At 37.4% G+C, this 16,183-nt stretch overlaps 1 protein-coding gene across 2 annotated transcripts in view; it reads left to right on the top strand.

The window, feature by feature from the left end:
* APP-BP1 (Nedd8-activating enzyme E1 regulatory subunit APP-BP1) overlaps nucleotides 1–16,183 on the top strand; it is a 237,617-nt gene that overhangs the window by 34,857 nt on the left and 186,577 nt on the right. For both annotated transcript variants that reach the window (XM_090376930.1, XM_090376931.1), the window contains exon 4: nucleotides 6,706–6,736. In XM_090376930.1, the coding sequence (XP_090233056.1) occupies nucleotides 6,706–6,736 (31 nt within the window). The remainder of the gene's footprint in view (nucleotides 1–6,705; nucleotides 6,737–16,183) is intronic.

The raw sequence follows: 16,183 nt of genomic DNA on the forward strand, positions 1-16,183 counted from the left end.
TCAATCAATTTCCGATAGCCGACAACAATCTTCTCTGGGCCCTGGCGAAATAAATATCGCAGAGAACATCAAACCTTTTGTTTGAGGTTCTATGCGATACGAAAGATTTCATCTAATTCTTTTACCGTTATCTCCTTCGCGGTAACATTTTCATCTGGCTCATTTAAAAATTTGAATTTTTAAATGCAAGTCTGCATTAACTTTATTAGTAGGAGACAAACACGTCTTCTTCCGATGGTTGATGGAACACACCAAGGCGGGCAGCAGGCAAACGTTTGTTTATTGACCATAGGACTCACGGTAAGCTTAACGCGCGATTCAAATCTTTTTCAACTATCACATAAAAAAAAAAAAAAACGATCGCGTTAACTGGAAATTTTCATCGTGTAAAGTGAAAAGTGGTATCATTTTTCAAATAGCGTTAACTGAATATCGTGTTAATCGAACTCGCGTTATGCGAGGCCACATATGGGAAGCAGTAATCCCAGAGTAACATATCAACTCTGTGGTGCCACACTGACAGTGGTAGAGAATGAAAAGGACCTGGGGCTAACTGTGTAGGCAGATATGAAGTTTTCTGAGCAGTGCAGACGGTCTGCAAGAGTAGCTCATGCTGTCTTGTCAATGATATACAGGAATTTTTCTATCAGGGATAAGGAGGTGATTATCCCCTTGTATAAGGCAATGGTCAGGGCACACCTTGAGTACTGTATACAGGTCTGGAGGCCTCATTTTAAGAAGGATGTAGAGCTGTTGGAACAAGTACAGAGAAGGGCAACAAGATTAGTGAATGGAACAAAGGGTTGCTCTTACAAAGAAAGGATTAAGTTTTGCAACTTACAGTGTCTGGAGACTAGGCACCTGTGAGGTGATCTGATCGAGGTGTATAAAGCCTTGTATCGTTTGAGTATGCTCAATGCTGATGGGTTTCTTCCTCTTGCTCAGAATAATCACCTGAGAGGGCATAAATTCAAATTGAGGAAAGACTTGTAGGATAGATGTGTGGAAGTTTGCCTTTAGCCAGTGGGTGGTTGATTGCTGGAACAAACTTCCATCTGTTGTTGTAGAAGTTGATAGCTTAAATAGATTCAAGGCAGAAAGAACTTGACAAACATTTGGAGCGAATGGATGGGTGAAATAAGGGTGTTTTTTTTTTTTTTTTTTTTGTCTGATGCTATATAAGCTTGCTTTCTTGCATCATGTGCCTTTGCTAATGCTATTTCAGTTGTGGCCTGACCCTTAATGTCCTCTTTATATTTTGTTGATTTTTACAAGATGGTATAGAAAGTCATCCATATGTCCAGACTAAACGACCAACCCAAATTTCAATCTATTTGGAAAGTTGAAATTCCCGATTATAAGATATTCTGATTTGCTGGCCCATCTGTTTGTATAGTTTTATTATATTCATCACACTCATTTGGTCTATAACACTCTTCCACTCTTATTTTTGTTTTCCCATTGTTTGTCACAGACTGACTCACTATTATGCTGGCAACTTGCTGCTTGCACTGTTTTAGAATATAATGATTATAATGTGCACTTTCTGCTCACATTATAAACATGATATTCAAATTCTGCTTCCCAATATTAGATTGACACCATATTTTTGTTATACCTATAATATCATTTGATGACCTAACCAATACTTCAGACTCATCAGATTTATTTACTGTAATACTGGCATTATCATATAATCAAGTACACGTGGGCCTTGTTTGTGTTTTTAGTAACTGTAACATGGTCCATGTAATTGCTAGTCACATATGGACACTCAGCAGGCCTTGTAATCCTCCCCCCATACAAAATAGCAGTTTTCTTACCCTCCAAATGTTGCCCCAGTAGCATCCTCAAATATTTTTGCTCCACTTCTGTTCATGTATGCTTTCTCTATACAGGCAACTCCCTTTGTTAGCAAACACTAGCCATGCCCTAAAAATATTCTATCCCACAAGCGTGGCACAATCTCTCTAAGGCCAAATTGTAACAAGGCTCTCATCATAAACTCCTAACTGTCATGTCTTGGCAAAATCTCAGGCACTTTTTATATTTTGTCCTAGCTCTTAACTTCTCACTTGCTCAGTAAAGTTCAGATTTCTATGTTTAACATTATTAGTACAACATGTACAACAGTGTCACCTTTTTGTGCCCTTAAAAGATCATAATTTTTCTACAATATCACTAACTTTTACCCCTGGCAGACATGCTCTAGTCCAGCATGTTCAAGAGGCAACCCAAGGGAGTAATACTTTTGATCTGATTATCAGCAATGATTATTCATGAATTAAGAATTTGCAGATTAAGGAATCACTGGGTGATAGTGATCACAATGTACTGAAATGGGAATTGCTTAAAGATGTAGCCGTAGCCTAGTGGTCAGGCGCGCGGGTGCATAAGTACATGTGCCTTGAGTGACTGGGGTTCAAGCCCATGACTGCTGAATACGGTGCTGTTTCTTGTATTCAATTTATCATGCGAACTCCTCTGACCGTTTGGTTGTACCGGAGTATAAACAGAAAAGTTCTTTATTTTTACCATCAAGGCTAAAGGGAAAGGCTTTTGCTTTCGTAAAGGTGACTACAGGGGTCTCAGACAGTTTTTAAATTCTGTACAGTAGAATCAACTGATGATGTTGCCAACGTTGAATTCTAAATGGGAATCCTTCAGGGACTACTTAATCATGGCGGCTACTAGGCTTTTCATTCCAACTAAGAAATACTGTTCAAGGTTCAGGCCTAAATGGATGTCAGATGAATTAATGGGGCTCGTAGCAGAGAAGAGAAATGTATGGGATGCATTTAAATTATCAGGTGACACAGAAGCCTGTGGCAGATATAAGCTTGTCTGTAATCAAGTCACAAAGGAGGATAGGCAGGCAAAGGCAGATTACGAGAAATGTTTGGCAAAGGATGCAAAGAAAAACAGCAAAGAGTTCTTTACTTATGTAAACTCTAGAAGGAAAGGGATGAATCAGATTGGACCACTTAACATAGATGGGTTAACTATTGATTATCATGATCAGGTAGCTGATAAACTGAATGAGTATTTTGCATCTACATTCACACATGAGGAGTTATACAATGACGGGAATGCCAGAAGTTTATCAAACTCTACAGGGGGCTAAGTGATTTTGTAATAACTGAGAGCAAAGTGGAGCAGAAATTGTTGAAGTTAAACAAAAAGACACCTGGGGTGGACAGGATCTATCCAGTTATATTAAAGGAGGCAGCAAAGGAAGTAAGCAAACCCTCAGCCATAATTATGAGAGCTTCCTTGGACTCAGGGGAGGTCCCCATGGACTGGAGGGGTGCAAATGTATCACCAAATCACAAAGGGGGTTCAAAAGGTGACACAAGTAACTATAGACTTGTTAGTAACTTGTATTCTGGGGAAAATAATGGAATCACTGGTTAAAGAAGCATATCAGAATCATCTGGACAAGACTGCAGTAATAGTTAAGGCACAGCATGGGTTTGTTAAAGAGTTCTTGTCTGACCAATTTGATTGCATACTATGATGTGGTCACAAAGGAACTGAATGTCAAAAATAATTTTGATATCATATACTTGGATTTCAGGAAAGCTTTTAATACTGTTGCACATTGAAAACTTCTGTACAAATTGGAGAGGTATGGTATTAAGGGTAAGTTGCTACAATGAATAAAGGGATGGTTGAGTGGGAGATGATGTAGAGTGGTAATCAATGGACAGTGCTCTTCGTGGACAAATGTTATTAGTGGAGTTCTCCAGTGTTTGGTGCTGAACCCATTGTTGTTTTGTGTATTCATCAATGATATTGATGAAGGTATATGAGGATTAATGTCGTCCAAGTTTGCAGATGATACAAAGGTTGGCAGAGTTGTTAACAACAGTAAAGACAGTATGCTACTCCAACTGGATTTAGATAACTTGGCAAATGGGCTCAGAAGTGTCACCTGAAGTTTAACATTGAAGTTTAACATTGACAAATGCAAAATACTGCATACGGGTAGCAATAACCAAAGAGAAACGTACCAACTGTTTGGTACTACACTCAGGGAAGTGGAAAGTAAAAAAGACCTGGGGGTAATTGTGCAGTCAAATATGAAGTTCGCTGAGCAGTGCAGATGGGCTGCCAAGGCAGGTCATGGAGTCTTGTCAATATAAAGGAATTTTCCTAGCAGGTACAGGGAGGTGATTATCCCATTGTATAAGGCAATTTGGTCAGGCCACACCTGGAGTACTGTGTTACAGGTCTGGAGGCCTCATTTTAGGAAGGATGTAGATTTACTTGAGCGTGTACAGAGAAGGGCAACAAGATTGGTGAGGGGAACCAGGGGGTTCTCTTACCAAGAAAGGCTTAAGTTCTGCAAATTGCAGCACCTGGAGAGTAGGCACCTGTGAGGTGATCTGATTGAGATGTATAGGACTTTGAATGGGTTGAGAAAGCTGAATGCTGATGGGATTCTTCCTGTTGCTCAGATTAAGAACATGAGGAGGCATAGATTCAAATCGAGGAAAGACAATTGTAGAATAGATGCGTGGAAATTTGCCTTTAGCCAGCAGGTGGTTGATTGGTGGAATATATTTAAGGCTAAGCTGGACAAGCATTTGGAATGAATGGAGGGTTTTTTTTTTTTTTTTTTTGCTTATGCTGCATAAGCATAAGCCAAATTTCTTGCATTGTATGCCTCTACTAATGCTAATGTGGAGGAATGTTATAACAATACAAACATTAATTCCTTGATGTCTACTTTTTTGGCTGTTTTTTTTTTAAAAGCTTTGTGCATTTATTGGCAAACTGTTTTCTAGTATTTCTGGTTTGCTATTTTACCACATGGGACAAATTCACAATAAACAATGGCATATGATTCAAAAAATATATAAGCACAATTTCTGGCGTATTTTGCTTTTTTGAGCTTTGGAGAGGACTGGGTCTGTGTCCAGGTCACACCCACAATTTATCACCAGTGATGATGGAAGAAACAAAGTGTACATCAGCAGCACATTGATGAATATCCTGATATAAGAGAACTTGCTGCCCTCTGTGATGATCAATGAGGACAAAGTACAGCAAACTTGGCTGAAATGCATAAGATTCTGAAATCTTGTGTTAAAATTGATTGATATGTCACTAACTTTAATAGGAACCTTATGGTTACCTAAATGATCAGTTATTTCTCATCATATCATGAACACAAGCTGTTCAATCTCAGCCACAGCAACATATAAGTGGTACCCTTTAATTTTGCAAACCATTGAATGAAGTCTTTGAACGACATAGTATTTTTGCCAAAACGCTGTTTTTAATATTTCATTAAAAACAGATTTAACATTTTAAAATTCGATGCTCAGTAAAATCTCTCATTTTAAAATGCAGTGAAATACATGAAGTGCTTTCTATCCACTGCATGTTAATTCATGCTGACAGTACATAAACAGGTGAATCATGTGTTACTATATCTGGATGCATAACCAGACTTGTTGCAGCAAGGCATAACTCGCTAAAAATCATAATATCAAGATACAAAGTGAATCCCTCAACTTTTTCATCGTCTTGTATGTATATATGTTTGTATTATGTAAAATTTATAAAAAAAATTACAATTTTAAATAATTCTGTTTATACGCTGTCACAATCACTTTGGTTAGAGGAGTTTACAATCAGTTATATAACAAGAATATTATCATTAATTGTATTTAGTCCACATGGGCTTGAATCACAGTGTACTAATTCACTCTTGCACATCACTGCTAAGCTATATCATCACATAGAACTACAAAAAAAGAACCTGTTCAAGATTTATATTCCAGTTCTGTTTAGAAACTTTCCACTATTATGGCCTAAAAGCTGTAAGTGTTATACTTAAACGTGCGATGATATTTTCAGTGGGAACAGTAGACTGTTTTTATGTAATTTTCTAAAAAATTAGTATTAGATATAGAGTACAAGGAAAACAGGATTTTGCTAATTAAACTTCTAATCAATCTTTGGAAATTAAACAAATTACATAATTAATATGTTTAAAACTTTTTTTATTACAACTTATAATGCTTGTTAAACAAAAAATCTTAAAATTATTATAAAACCAAAAATGTCTTGAATAATGACCGCTGCGGATGGTCTTGGCCCAAAAGTCATTTTTGCAAAATTGTGCATAGTGATGCTGGTTTGATGCCAAGATGAACATTTGTAATCAGCAGCAGAGATGAGATGAAAAAAAATATTAGGAGTGTTTTATTAATAAGACCAAAAATTTGACCTGTATTTTTCATATTTGCACTTATTTACTTGTATGCAAGTGTAATTTCTAGTTGTATTGTAGGCTGAACATGACTAAATTTGGCATCTAATGTGCTGTACAAAATACAGAGAGTAGATATATATATCTGTAGATTTTCAAATGAAACTGAATCCCTATTTAAACATATATGCCTTTATTCTTTCTATCTGTGAAACAAATATGAAATATTTGTACAGAGGAAATCTTTGATATTATGATTTCAACATTTGATGTTATAGGGAAAAGTTTTACTGCTTGCAAACTTTTGAAAGATGTGAAAAATCTATAGATACTCAGCAGTTTGTATATAGGGAAAAAAAAAAAAAAAATTTGGAAACAACCATTTTAAAAGACTGGAAATTCATTTTATATCTTTAATTAAACCAATATTGAATTGACCATAAGCAGAAAATTAGTGAATGGCATTTTTGTTTTTCTTTCAGCTTCTTTCTCAGTAGGGAAAGTATTGGTATGGTATGTATATGCATTTTGTTAATTAAAATATCTATATTTCTTATTGATAGTACACTTAATATTAGGTGTGCTGTTTGTTGTATAATCTTTAACTAATTATATATTCAGGGTGTACTGGATCCCACTACCCCATACCTTTTTTTTTTTTTTTTTTTAACATTGGAATCAATCACATATTCATAACTTTTTGCAGATGGATTGGACCAGTTTATGTAGTAATGAAGAATGATTAATAGTGAGCATCTGTTTCATGAAAGAGCACACCTGGGTAGAACAGTGAAAGATATGCAGATGTATTTTTGTGAAAAATTTGATGAACTCTGCCAAAAAATATTATTAGGATGGGAATGTAATCTGTTTTCCATACACATTATTTTGAACAAGAAAAAGCTCGGATAACCTCTGATTGACAAATGATATGAAGGATCTCTAGATTTGAGTGCTTTGGTTGAAAGGTTGCCATCACTGGTCCACAAAAGGTCATCAGAACTCATTCTTGAAGTGATGGTGATGAGAGGGCATGAGATCTTCAGGGTTGTTAACGGAGGTTTGTCATTGAGCCGAGTAACAGTGATTTGCAAAAAATGTGCATTTAATATAGTACAGACAACCCCCGTATAACATGGTACTACAAAACGGTTTCACTCTAGCATGATTGATAAATTGCGCCAATTCTTGCACAACAACGGTACTTCTACAACAAGGCTTCGCTCTAACACAGTTTGAGAATTGCTGGAAATCTCGCATAACATGGTATTTTTGAGCTTTTGTGCTAGGAAAACCCTGCTACATATTATGTTAGATGTAATTTTCAACGTTTCCATTCATTTTTGGGAATCCCTGCTGTTGACTCGCTAGTTGTTATCGCCTTCATGATATTTTTGTAAAGCACATTTCTGGAGGTCACTACCATAAAACAATAAAAACAATTTGCAATTTCTGGTTTATTGAATTTCTAGTTCTTTTCTGTTAGTGTAATAAATTGTAAACGGGTCATCATCATCAGCCATTTTCAATCCACTGCAGGATGAAGGCCTCTCCAGCAACTTTCCAGTTCCTTCAGTTTTGTGCAATGGCCATCCATTTACTACCCACAAACTCATGAATTTCATCTGTCCATCTCCGTCGTTGTCTTCCGGGTTTTCTTCTAGCTCCTCTTGGGTACCATTCTGTTATTCTCTTAGTCCATCTGTCATCTTGTCTTCGAGCAATGTGTCCTGCCCAAGACCATTTTCGTTCTTTAGTTTTGATAAGAATGTCCTTTATTTGAGTTTGCTGCCTAATCCATGTTTCTCTTCATATCTAACAGTCTGATTCCCAATATAATTTGTTCCATTCTTCGCTGTGTAGTTCTCAGCGTCTCTTCCATTCTTTTGGTGAGTGCCCAAGTTTCACTTCCATAAGTCATGGTGGGGAGCATACATTGGTTCATTATTTTACGTTTCAGATAAATTGGGATATTACTCCTCAGTATGTGACCATATTTACTGAATGCTATCCATCCAAAATATATTCTTCTCTTGACTTCCAGTCATTTATCATTATTACAGCTAATGACTTGTCCCAAATATGACTCCACCTTTTCAATTACTGCTGCTTCAATCATTATATCCCTTTCTATGGCATACTTGTTCATCATTACTTTTGTTTAAGCCATATTCATCTTTAGTCCAAAATCCTTACTAACTCTGCATAACTGATTAAGATTTTCCTCTAATTCTTTGGGATCGTGGTTTATGACTAAAATGTCATCTGCAAATTGTAAATGGTTTAGGTACTCTCCATTCACATTGACTCCTTTCTGCGACCAGTCTAATATTCTGAAAGCTTCCTCAAGGGCATCAGTAAACAACTTCGGAGATATTGTGTCTCCTTGTCGAACTCCTTTCCCAATTTTAAATTTGCTACTGTCTTTGTCTAGTCTAAAAAAGGAGGTAGCATTCTCCTATATTTTCTTCAAAATCATAATATATGGGATATCTGTGCCTTGTCTTTCCAGTGCCTGAAACATTGCCTTAAGCTGTATGGAGTCAAATCCCTTTTCACAATCCACAAATGCCAGGCATAATGGTGTTTTATGTTCATTTGCTTTCTCCCTTAGCTGTCATATTACGTGAAGGTGATCCATTGTTGAGAATTCTGTCCTAAAGCCAGCTTGCTCTTTTGGTTGATTCTCATCAAGTATTCTTTCTAATCTGTTAGTAATGACCCTTGTGAACAACTTGTAGATGTGGGATAACAAGCTAATTGGTGTATAATTTCCAATTTCTGATTTATCTCCTTTCTTATGCAGCAAAACTATGATTGCATTATTCCACTCCTTAGGCATAACACCTTTTCTAATGCATTTTGTGAAGAGTCTTGCCAGTTTTTGTGCTATGTCTCTTCCTCCCAATTTTAACAACTCTACAGTAGCTTCATCTTCCCCTGGGGCTTTCTGATTCTTCATTTTCTTCAATGCATGTTCTAACTCATCAGAAAGGATATCAGGTATGTTGTATGTGTTACTAATTTGCAATCCATCTTCCCTACTGCTGGCATTATTCCCTCGCTCCTTGTATAATTCTCTATAGTAGTCTTCAGCTATTTGAATTATGCCTTCTCTGTTATTTATAAGTACACCATCGGTATTCTTCAGTTTCAGTATCATTTGTCTTTCTGTATTACTGCTAATGGCTGCTGATTTAAGTCCTTTGTTTTCCCTTAATGCTTGTTCTACATTTTTATGTCCTCTCTGGCTTTGCATAACTCAGTATACTCAATTTTGTCCTTGTTAGTGTTTATCTTGCTCTTCATTTGTGGCCTTGGGTTCATCACGACAAGTGTTTCTTGACAAATTTTTTTTTCTTTGGATTTCTTTTTACCTATAGGTTTCTTGGACTTTATCACTTTCAGAAAGCTGTAATATTCCTCGACGATATCATCCTGAACAGTCTGCAGGAGCTCAAACTTTGTTCTTAAGTTCCAGTACATACTGCTTTTTCTCCTCGTCTGTTATCTCAAAGATCTTCATATTATTTACTCGAGTCAGTTTTTTCATTTCTTTTCTTACTTCTATATCAAGTGTGCATATTACCATTCTGTAATCACTTCCAACATTTACCTTGTTCAGGATAGTAACATCATTCATGATATATCTTCTGTTAGTGAGGATGAAGTCTATTTCATTAGTTGTTATTCATTTGGGCTCTTCCATGTCCACTTTCTGTTCACCCTTTTCTTGAAAAAAGTGTTCATTACTGATAATGATTCTGCAAATTCCACAAGTCTTTCACCTCTCATTTCTTTCACCAATTCCAAAATTTCCTATAGTTCCCCTTTCTGCGCTGTTTTGTCTCTTTCCATACTTAGCATTGAAGTCTCCCATAATGATAGTGTAGTGGGTTTTCTGCTCATCTAGAAGACTCAATTTCAGTGTACATTTCTTCAACCTCTTCATCATCATTGCTCGATGTTGGTGCATAAATCATTATAACCTTTAGCTTGTACCTCTTAGAAATCCTGAGTAGTAGTCTTGACACCCTTGGAAATGTACTTTTGAAATCCAAAATGTTTTTTATATCTTTATGGACCAGAAAGCCAACTTCACCTTTGCTCCTTTCACTGTTTCCATTGGTGTACGGTAGATTTCCACTTGATAAACTTATAAGTGATTCATCTCTTCTTGTTTCAGCCAAACCGATGATATTCCAATTCACATTTTCTAATTCCTTTTCCAGCTCTAATATCCTGTCTTCATCGATGAGCGCCGACCGGGCTAGCCAGGTGGGTAAAGTACCTGCCTGGCAACCCAAAGGTCGCGGGTTCGATTCCCGCCTTGGGCTTGATTCTCGCCTCGGGCTTGGATCAAAGTACTGCAGAAACCTTGGGAGGTGCATTTATGGCCACAGAAGCCTATGCGCCAACAACTACAAAAAAAAAAAAAAAAAAAATCACCGACGAGCGATCTTACATTGTAACAGGCCAAGTTCACTTTCCGTGCACGGCAGCCTGGTCATACCCAGAGATTCTTAGCACCTTCTGCTTCCACTCTGATCCTCTCGCTGCCGTAAGCGGGGGAGTGAGAGCTGCTGGGAACTGAGGGCCATTTGTTCCTTTGTGCTGTCATGTGCTGGAGAGTTTGGTCTTTTCTTCTTCACATTGACCAGGCGTTTTGAAGAGAATCACTCTTCACGTTCGTTGCCACCTAAGTAAACAGGGCTTAACATCAAGAAGGTGAGCATGAGTGGATTTTAGGGAGGCAGGCCAACCAGACTTCTCCTAAATCTTCTGAGATAGAAAGATATTGGATCCATTAGTCTAAAACACTGAGTGTCTGATAGCACACAGAATGCATGTTCCCCTCTGAGCCCCAACCTTCCCTTCTAAGCCCCTACGGGTATAAATGGGTTGTAAACTCTATCTTCATGCAGTTGCTATAGTACTGATAGCTGGAATTCTGTGGGTTTTCATGTTATTATGGTGAAATGTGTTTCCACTTCCGTGAAATATTCATATAAAAAACAAATAAATTTTCAGAAACTCATTACTCCGTATCATGTTTGTTGCTACTTGTGCATGCCGTGTTCTTTGTTATTAATTGCTTGTCATTTTTACTGTTTTAAATTTTACAACAAAAAAAAAAAAAGAAAAAAGTCAATGAACAGAAATATCGATTAGTATGTACATATTACAGTATGTATTAATTAAGCTATGTATGTAAGTGTAAATTTATTTTTATTTTTCTAACTAGAAAATATTCTTCCGATTTTCACATATCATTTAAAGTGGGAGTCCGCTGTATTTTGTTATGAGATCACTGGGTTAGGTTCTGTGCTGTTGAACTTGTGATTGTTTGAAACCATAAAAAATAATTGTGACTTCGAAGAGTGCAGTTCGTGACTTTTAAAGAGAGAAGGCACATGAAATCTAGATGCTGCAGAAGAGGTTGTGCTTAACAGTGATGAAGAGGAAGAAAATTAAATGAACATACATTATCTTACCTTACAAACTGTGATATAAGTATACATTATCTTACCTTACAAATTGTGATATAAGTAAAAATTATCTTACCTTACAAACTGTGATATTAAATAAACATACATACATCTTACCTTACAAACTGTGATATAAGTATCACAGTTTGTAAGGTAAGATGTTTGTTCAGTTATTACTATTTAAGTTACTACTGTTATGAAAATAAAGTTAAAATATTAAGTTATTACTTCTATAAAAATTAAGTTTCCGATAGTTATAAAAAAAAGGCGTATTTTTGTTAGTTTTTGAAGCGTAATCCCCCTTTTTTTTACTGGTTCTTAGTCCCGTATAACATTATTTTGCATTACACGAGATTTTGTAGCAAGCAAACTACTGTGTTATGTGAGGGTTACCTGTACATTTACGTGACCTGTTACAGTGTCATATGGTGTTATTTTATAAAGAGAGCTATTTATTAGGCACATACAGCAAGAATATTTATATTTGGAGTAGCCTTATCCTCACTATTATGAAGAGTCAGAAGAGTTTAAACCCTTAATCATTATTATGAGAGCCTCCTTGGACTCAGGAGAGGTCCCCATGGACTGGAGGTGTGCAAATGTATCCCCAATTCACAAAGGGGGTTCAAAAGGTGATATAGATGAACAATGCACTGTTGAGTCAGTTTGGTGTGACATAAGCACTGCGAAAGCAAAAATAAGAGTAATAGTGTATTATAGGCCTAATGACTCGAATGAGTACAATGAACAATTGTACAGAGATATAGAGTGGGCTAGTAAATCAGAATGTCTTATAATGGGAGATTTTAACTTCCCAGATGTTGACTGGAACTTGTGGGTTGGTCACCTGCACACTAATAAGACTTTTGTGGATTTATTGGATGATTGTTTTCTGCAGCAGCATGTTCAAGAGACAACCAGAGAGGGTAATACTCTTGATCTGGTTATCAGCAGTAATCATTTGTGTATTAAGAATTTGCTGATAAAGGAACCACTAGGTGGCAGTGATCACAGTGTACTGATGTGGGATTTACTTAAAGATATAATTACATCAGGGGTAAAGGAAAGGGTTTCTGCTTCTGTAAAGGTGACTACAGTAGTCTCAGACATTTTTAAGTTCTGTACATATTACAGTATTATGTTAATCATATTACATATTATGTTGATCCCACTGATGATGTTGATAACATCATCAGTGGGATCAACTGATGATGTTATCAACAGCAAATTCTAAGTGGGGAGCATTCAAGGAATTAATCGTGGAAGCTACTAAAAGTTTCATACTTATTAATAAATATTGTTCAAGGTTTAGGTGTAAATGGTGGCAGAGAAGAAAAATGCATGGGAAGCATATAAATTATCAGGCAACACAGAAGCCTATGGCAGATATAAGCTAGTCTGTAATCAAGTCACAAAGGAGGTTAGGCAGGTGAAGGCAGATTACGAGAAATCTTTGGCAAAGGATGCTATGAAAAACAGCAAGGATTTCTTTACTTATATAAACTCTAAAAGGAAGGGGATAAATCTGATTGGACCACTTGATATCGATGGTTCGACTGTTGATGAACCTGCTCAGATAGCAAACAAACTGAATGAGTATTTTGCATCTACATACACACATGAGGAGTTATTAAGGATTGAAAATGCCAGAAGGTTATCAAATTGTAGCAGGGTGCTTAATGATTTTGTAATAACTGAGAGCAAAGTTGAGGAGAAATTGTTGAAGTTAAACATAAGAAAGGCACCAAGGGTGGATGGGATCTATCCATTTATATTAAAGGAGGCAGCAAAGGAAGTAAGCAAACCCTTAGCCATAATTATGAGAGCATCCTTGGACTCAGGGGAGGTCCCCACGGACTGGAAATGTGCAAAGGTATTCCGAATTCACAAAGAGGGATGGAAGGGTGACACGAGTAATTACAGACCAGTTAGTTTAACTTGTGTTCTGGGTAAAATAATGGAGTCACTGGTTAAAGATGCATTGCAGGATCATCTAGACAAGACTGCAGTAATTCAGACACAGCATGGGTTTGTTAAGGGAAAGTCTTGTCTGACAAATTTGATTGGCTATTATGATGTGGTTACAAATGAACTGGATGCAAAAAAAAAAAAAATTTTGATATCATATGCTTGGATTTCAGGAAAGCTTTTGACACTTGTGCATTGAAGCCTACTGTACAAATTGGAGCAGAATGGTATTAAGGGTAAGTTGCTACAATGGATAAAAGGATGGTTGAGTGGGAGAAGACAGAGTGTGGTAATCAGTGGGCACTGTTTTTCATGGACTAATGTTATTAGTGGAGTCCCACAGGGTTCGGTGTTGGGACCTCTTTTGTTTTGTATATTTATCAATAAGAAGTTATATCAGGCTTAGTGTCGAAGTTTGCAGATGATACAAAGGGTACAGTAATGGCAGTGTGCTACTGCAACAGGATCTATGAAATTTGGGAAGATTGGCTGAGAAGTGGCAACTGAAGTTTAACCTAGACAAATGCAAAGTACTGCATATGGGTAAAAGTAACCCCAGAGGAACGTACCAACTGTTTGGTACTACACCCAAGGTGGTAGAAAATGAAAAACATCTGGGAGTAATTGTGCAGTCAGATATGAAGCTTTCCGAGCAATGCAGACAGGCTGCCAGGTCAGGTCAATGGGTTTTGTCAATGATATACAGGAATTTTGCTAGCAGGGAAAAGGAGGTGATTGTCCCTCTGTATAAGGCAGTGGTCAGGCCATGCCTTGAGTACTGCGTACAGGTCTGGAGGCCTTATTTTAGGAAGAATGTAGATTTGCTTGAGCATGTACAGAGAAGGGCAACAAGATTGGTGAGGGGGAATGAAGGGATCCTCTTACCAAGAGAGGCTTAAGTTCTGCAAATTGCAGTGGCTAGAGACTAGGCACCGGTGAGCTGATCTGATTGAGGTGCATAAAGCCTTGAATGGGTTGAGCACGATGAATTCTGATGGGATTCTTCCACTTGTTCAGATTACGAACTTAAGCGGGGGCATAAATTCAAAATTGAGGAAAGCCAGACGTAGAATAGATGTGCGAAAATTTGCCTTTAGCCAGCGGGTGGTTAATTGCTGGAACAAACTTCCATCTGTCGTTGTGGAAGTTCATATGTTAAATAAATTTAAGGAGGAACTGGACAAACATTTAGAGGGAATGGTTGTGTGAATTTTTTTTTTTTTTTTTTTTTGGCTGATGCTGCATAAGCTCATACACTTTGCTTTCTTGCATAACATGCCACTATTACTACTACTACGAGTAACTATAGACCTGTTAGTTTAACTTGTTCTGGGGAAAATAATGGAGTCACTGGTTTAATAAGCATCACAGGATCATCTAGAAAAAAGACTGCAGTAATAGTTAAGACACAGCATGGGTTTGTTGAAGGGAGATCTTGTCTGACCAATTTGATTGGATACTATGATGTGGTCACAAAGGAACTGGATGGAAAAAATAATTTTGATATCATAAACTTGGATTTCAGGAAAGCCTTTGATACTGTTACACGTGGAAGACGGTTGTACAAATTGGAGTGGTGTGGCATTAAGGGTGAGTTGCTACAATGGATAAAGGATGGTTGAATGGGAGATGACAGTGCTAATCAATGAATACTGATCTTCATGGGCTAATGTTATTAGTGAAGTTCCCTGGGGTCAGTGCTAAATCCATTGTTGTTTTCTGTATTCATCAATGATATTAATGAAGGTATATATCAGGCTTAATGTCCAAGTTTGCAGATGATACAAAGGTTGGCAGGGTTGTTAACAACAGCAAAGACAGTATGCTGCTTCAACAGGATCTGAATAAGTTGGGCGAATGAGCTGAGAAGTGGCAACTGAAGTTTAACATTGACAAATGCAAAGTACTGTATATGGGTAGCAGTAACCCGAGAGAAATGTACCGATTGTGTGGTACTGCACTCAGGGAAGTGGAGAATGAAAAAGAGATGGGGTAATCGTGCAATCAGATATGAATGTCGTTGAGCAGTGTAGATGGGCTTGCCAGGGCAGGTCAATGGGGGTCTTGTCAATGTTATTTAGGAATTTTGCTAGCAGGGACACTGCTAGTGGGGAGGTCTCATTTTAGGAAGGATGTAGAGTTTCTTGAGCATATACAGAGAAGGGCAACAAGATTGGTGAGGGAAACGAAGGGGTGCTCTTACCAAGAAAGGCCTAAGTTCTGCAAATTGCAGCACCTGGAGACTAGGCACGTGTGCAAGGTGATCTGATTGAGCTGTATAAGGCCTTTAATGGGTTGAGCAAGCTTTCGTCCTCTTTTTCAGATTATGTACCTGATGGGGCATAGATTTAAATTGAGGAAAGAGAGTTGTAGAATAGATGTGTGGAAATTTGCCTTTAGCCATCGGGTAGTTGATTGCTGGAACAGACTTTCTTCGCTTGTTGTGGAAGTTGATAGCTTGAATAAATTTAAGGCTGAGCTAGACAGGCATATGGAGTGAAGG

This window comes from Mastigoproctus giganteus, chromosome 7, assembly GCF_048544385.1.
Source record: "Mastigoproctus giganteus isolate SK-2022 chromosome 7, ASM4854438v1, whole genome shotgun sequence".
NCBI lineage: Eukaryota > Metazoa > Arthropoda > Arachnida > Uropygi > Thelyphonidae > Mastigoproctus > Mastigoproctus giganteus.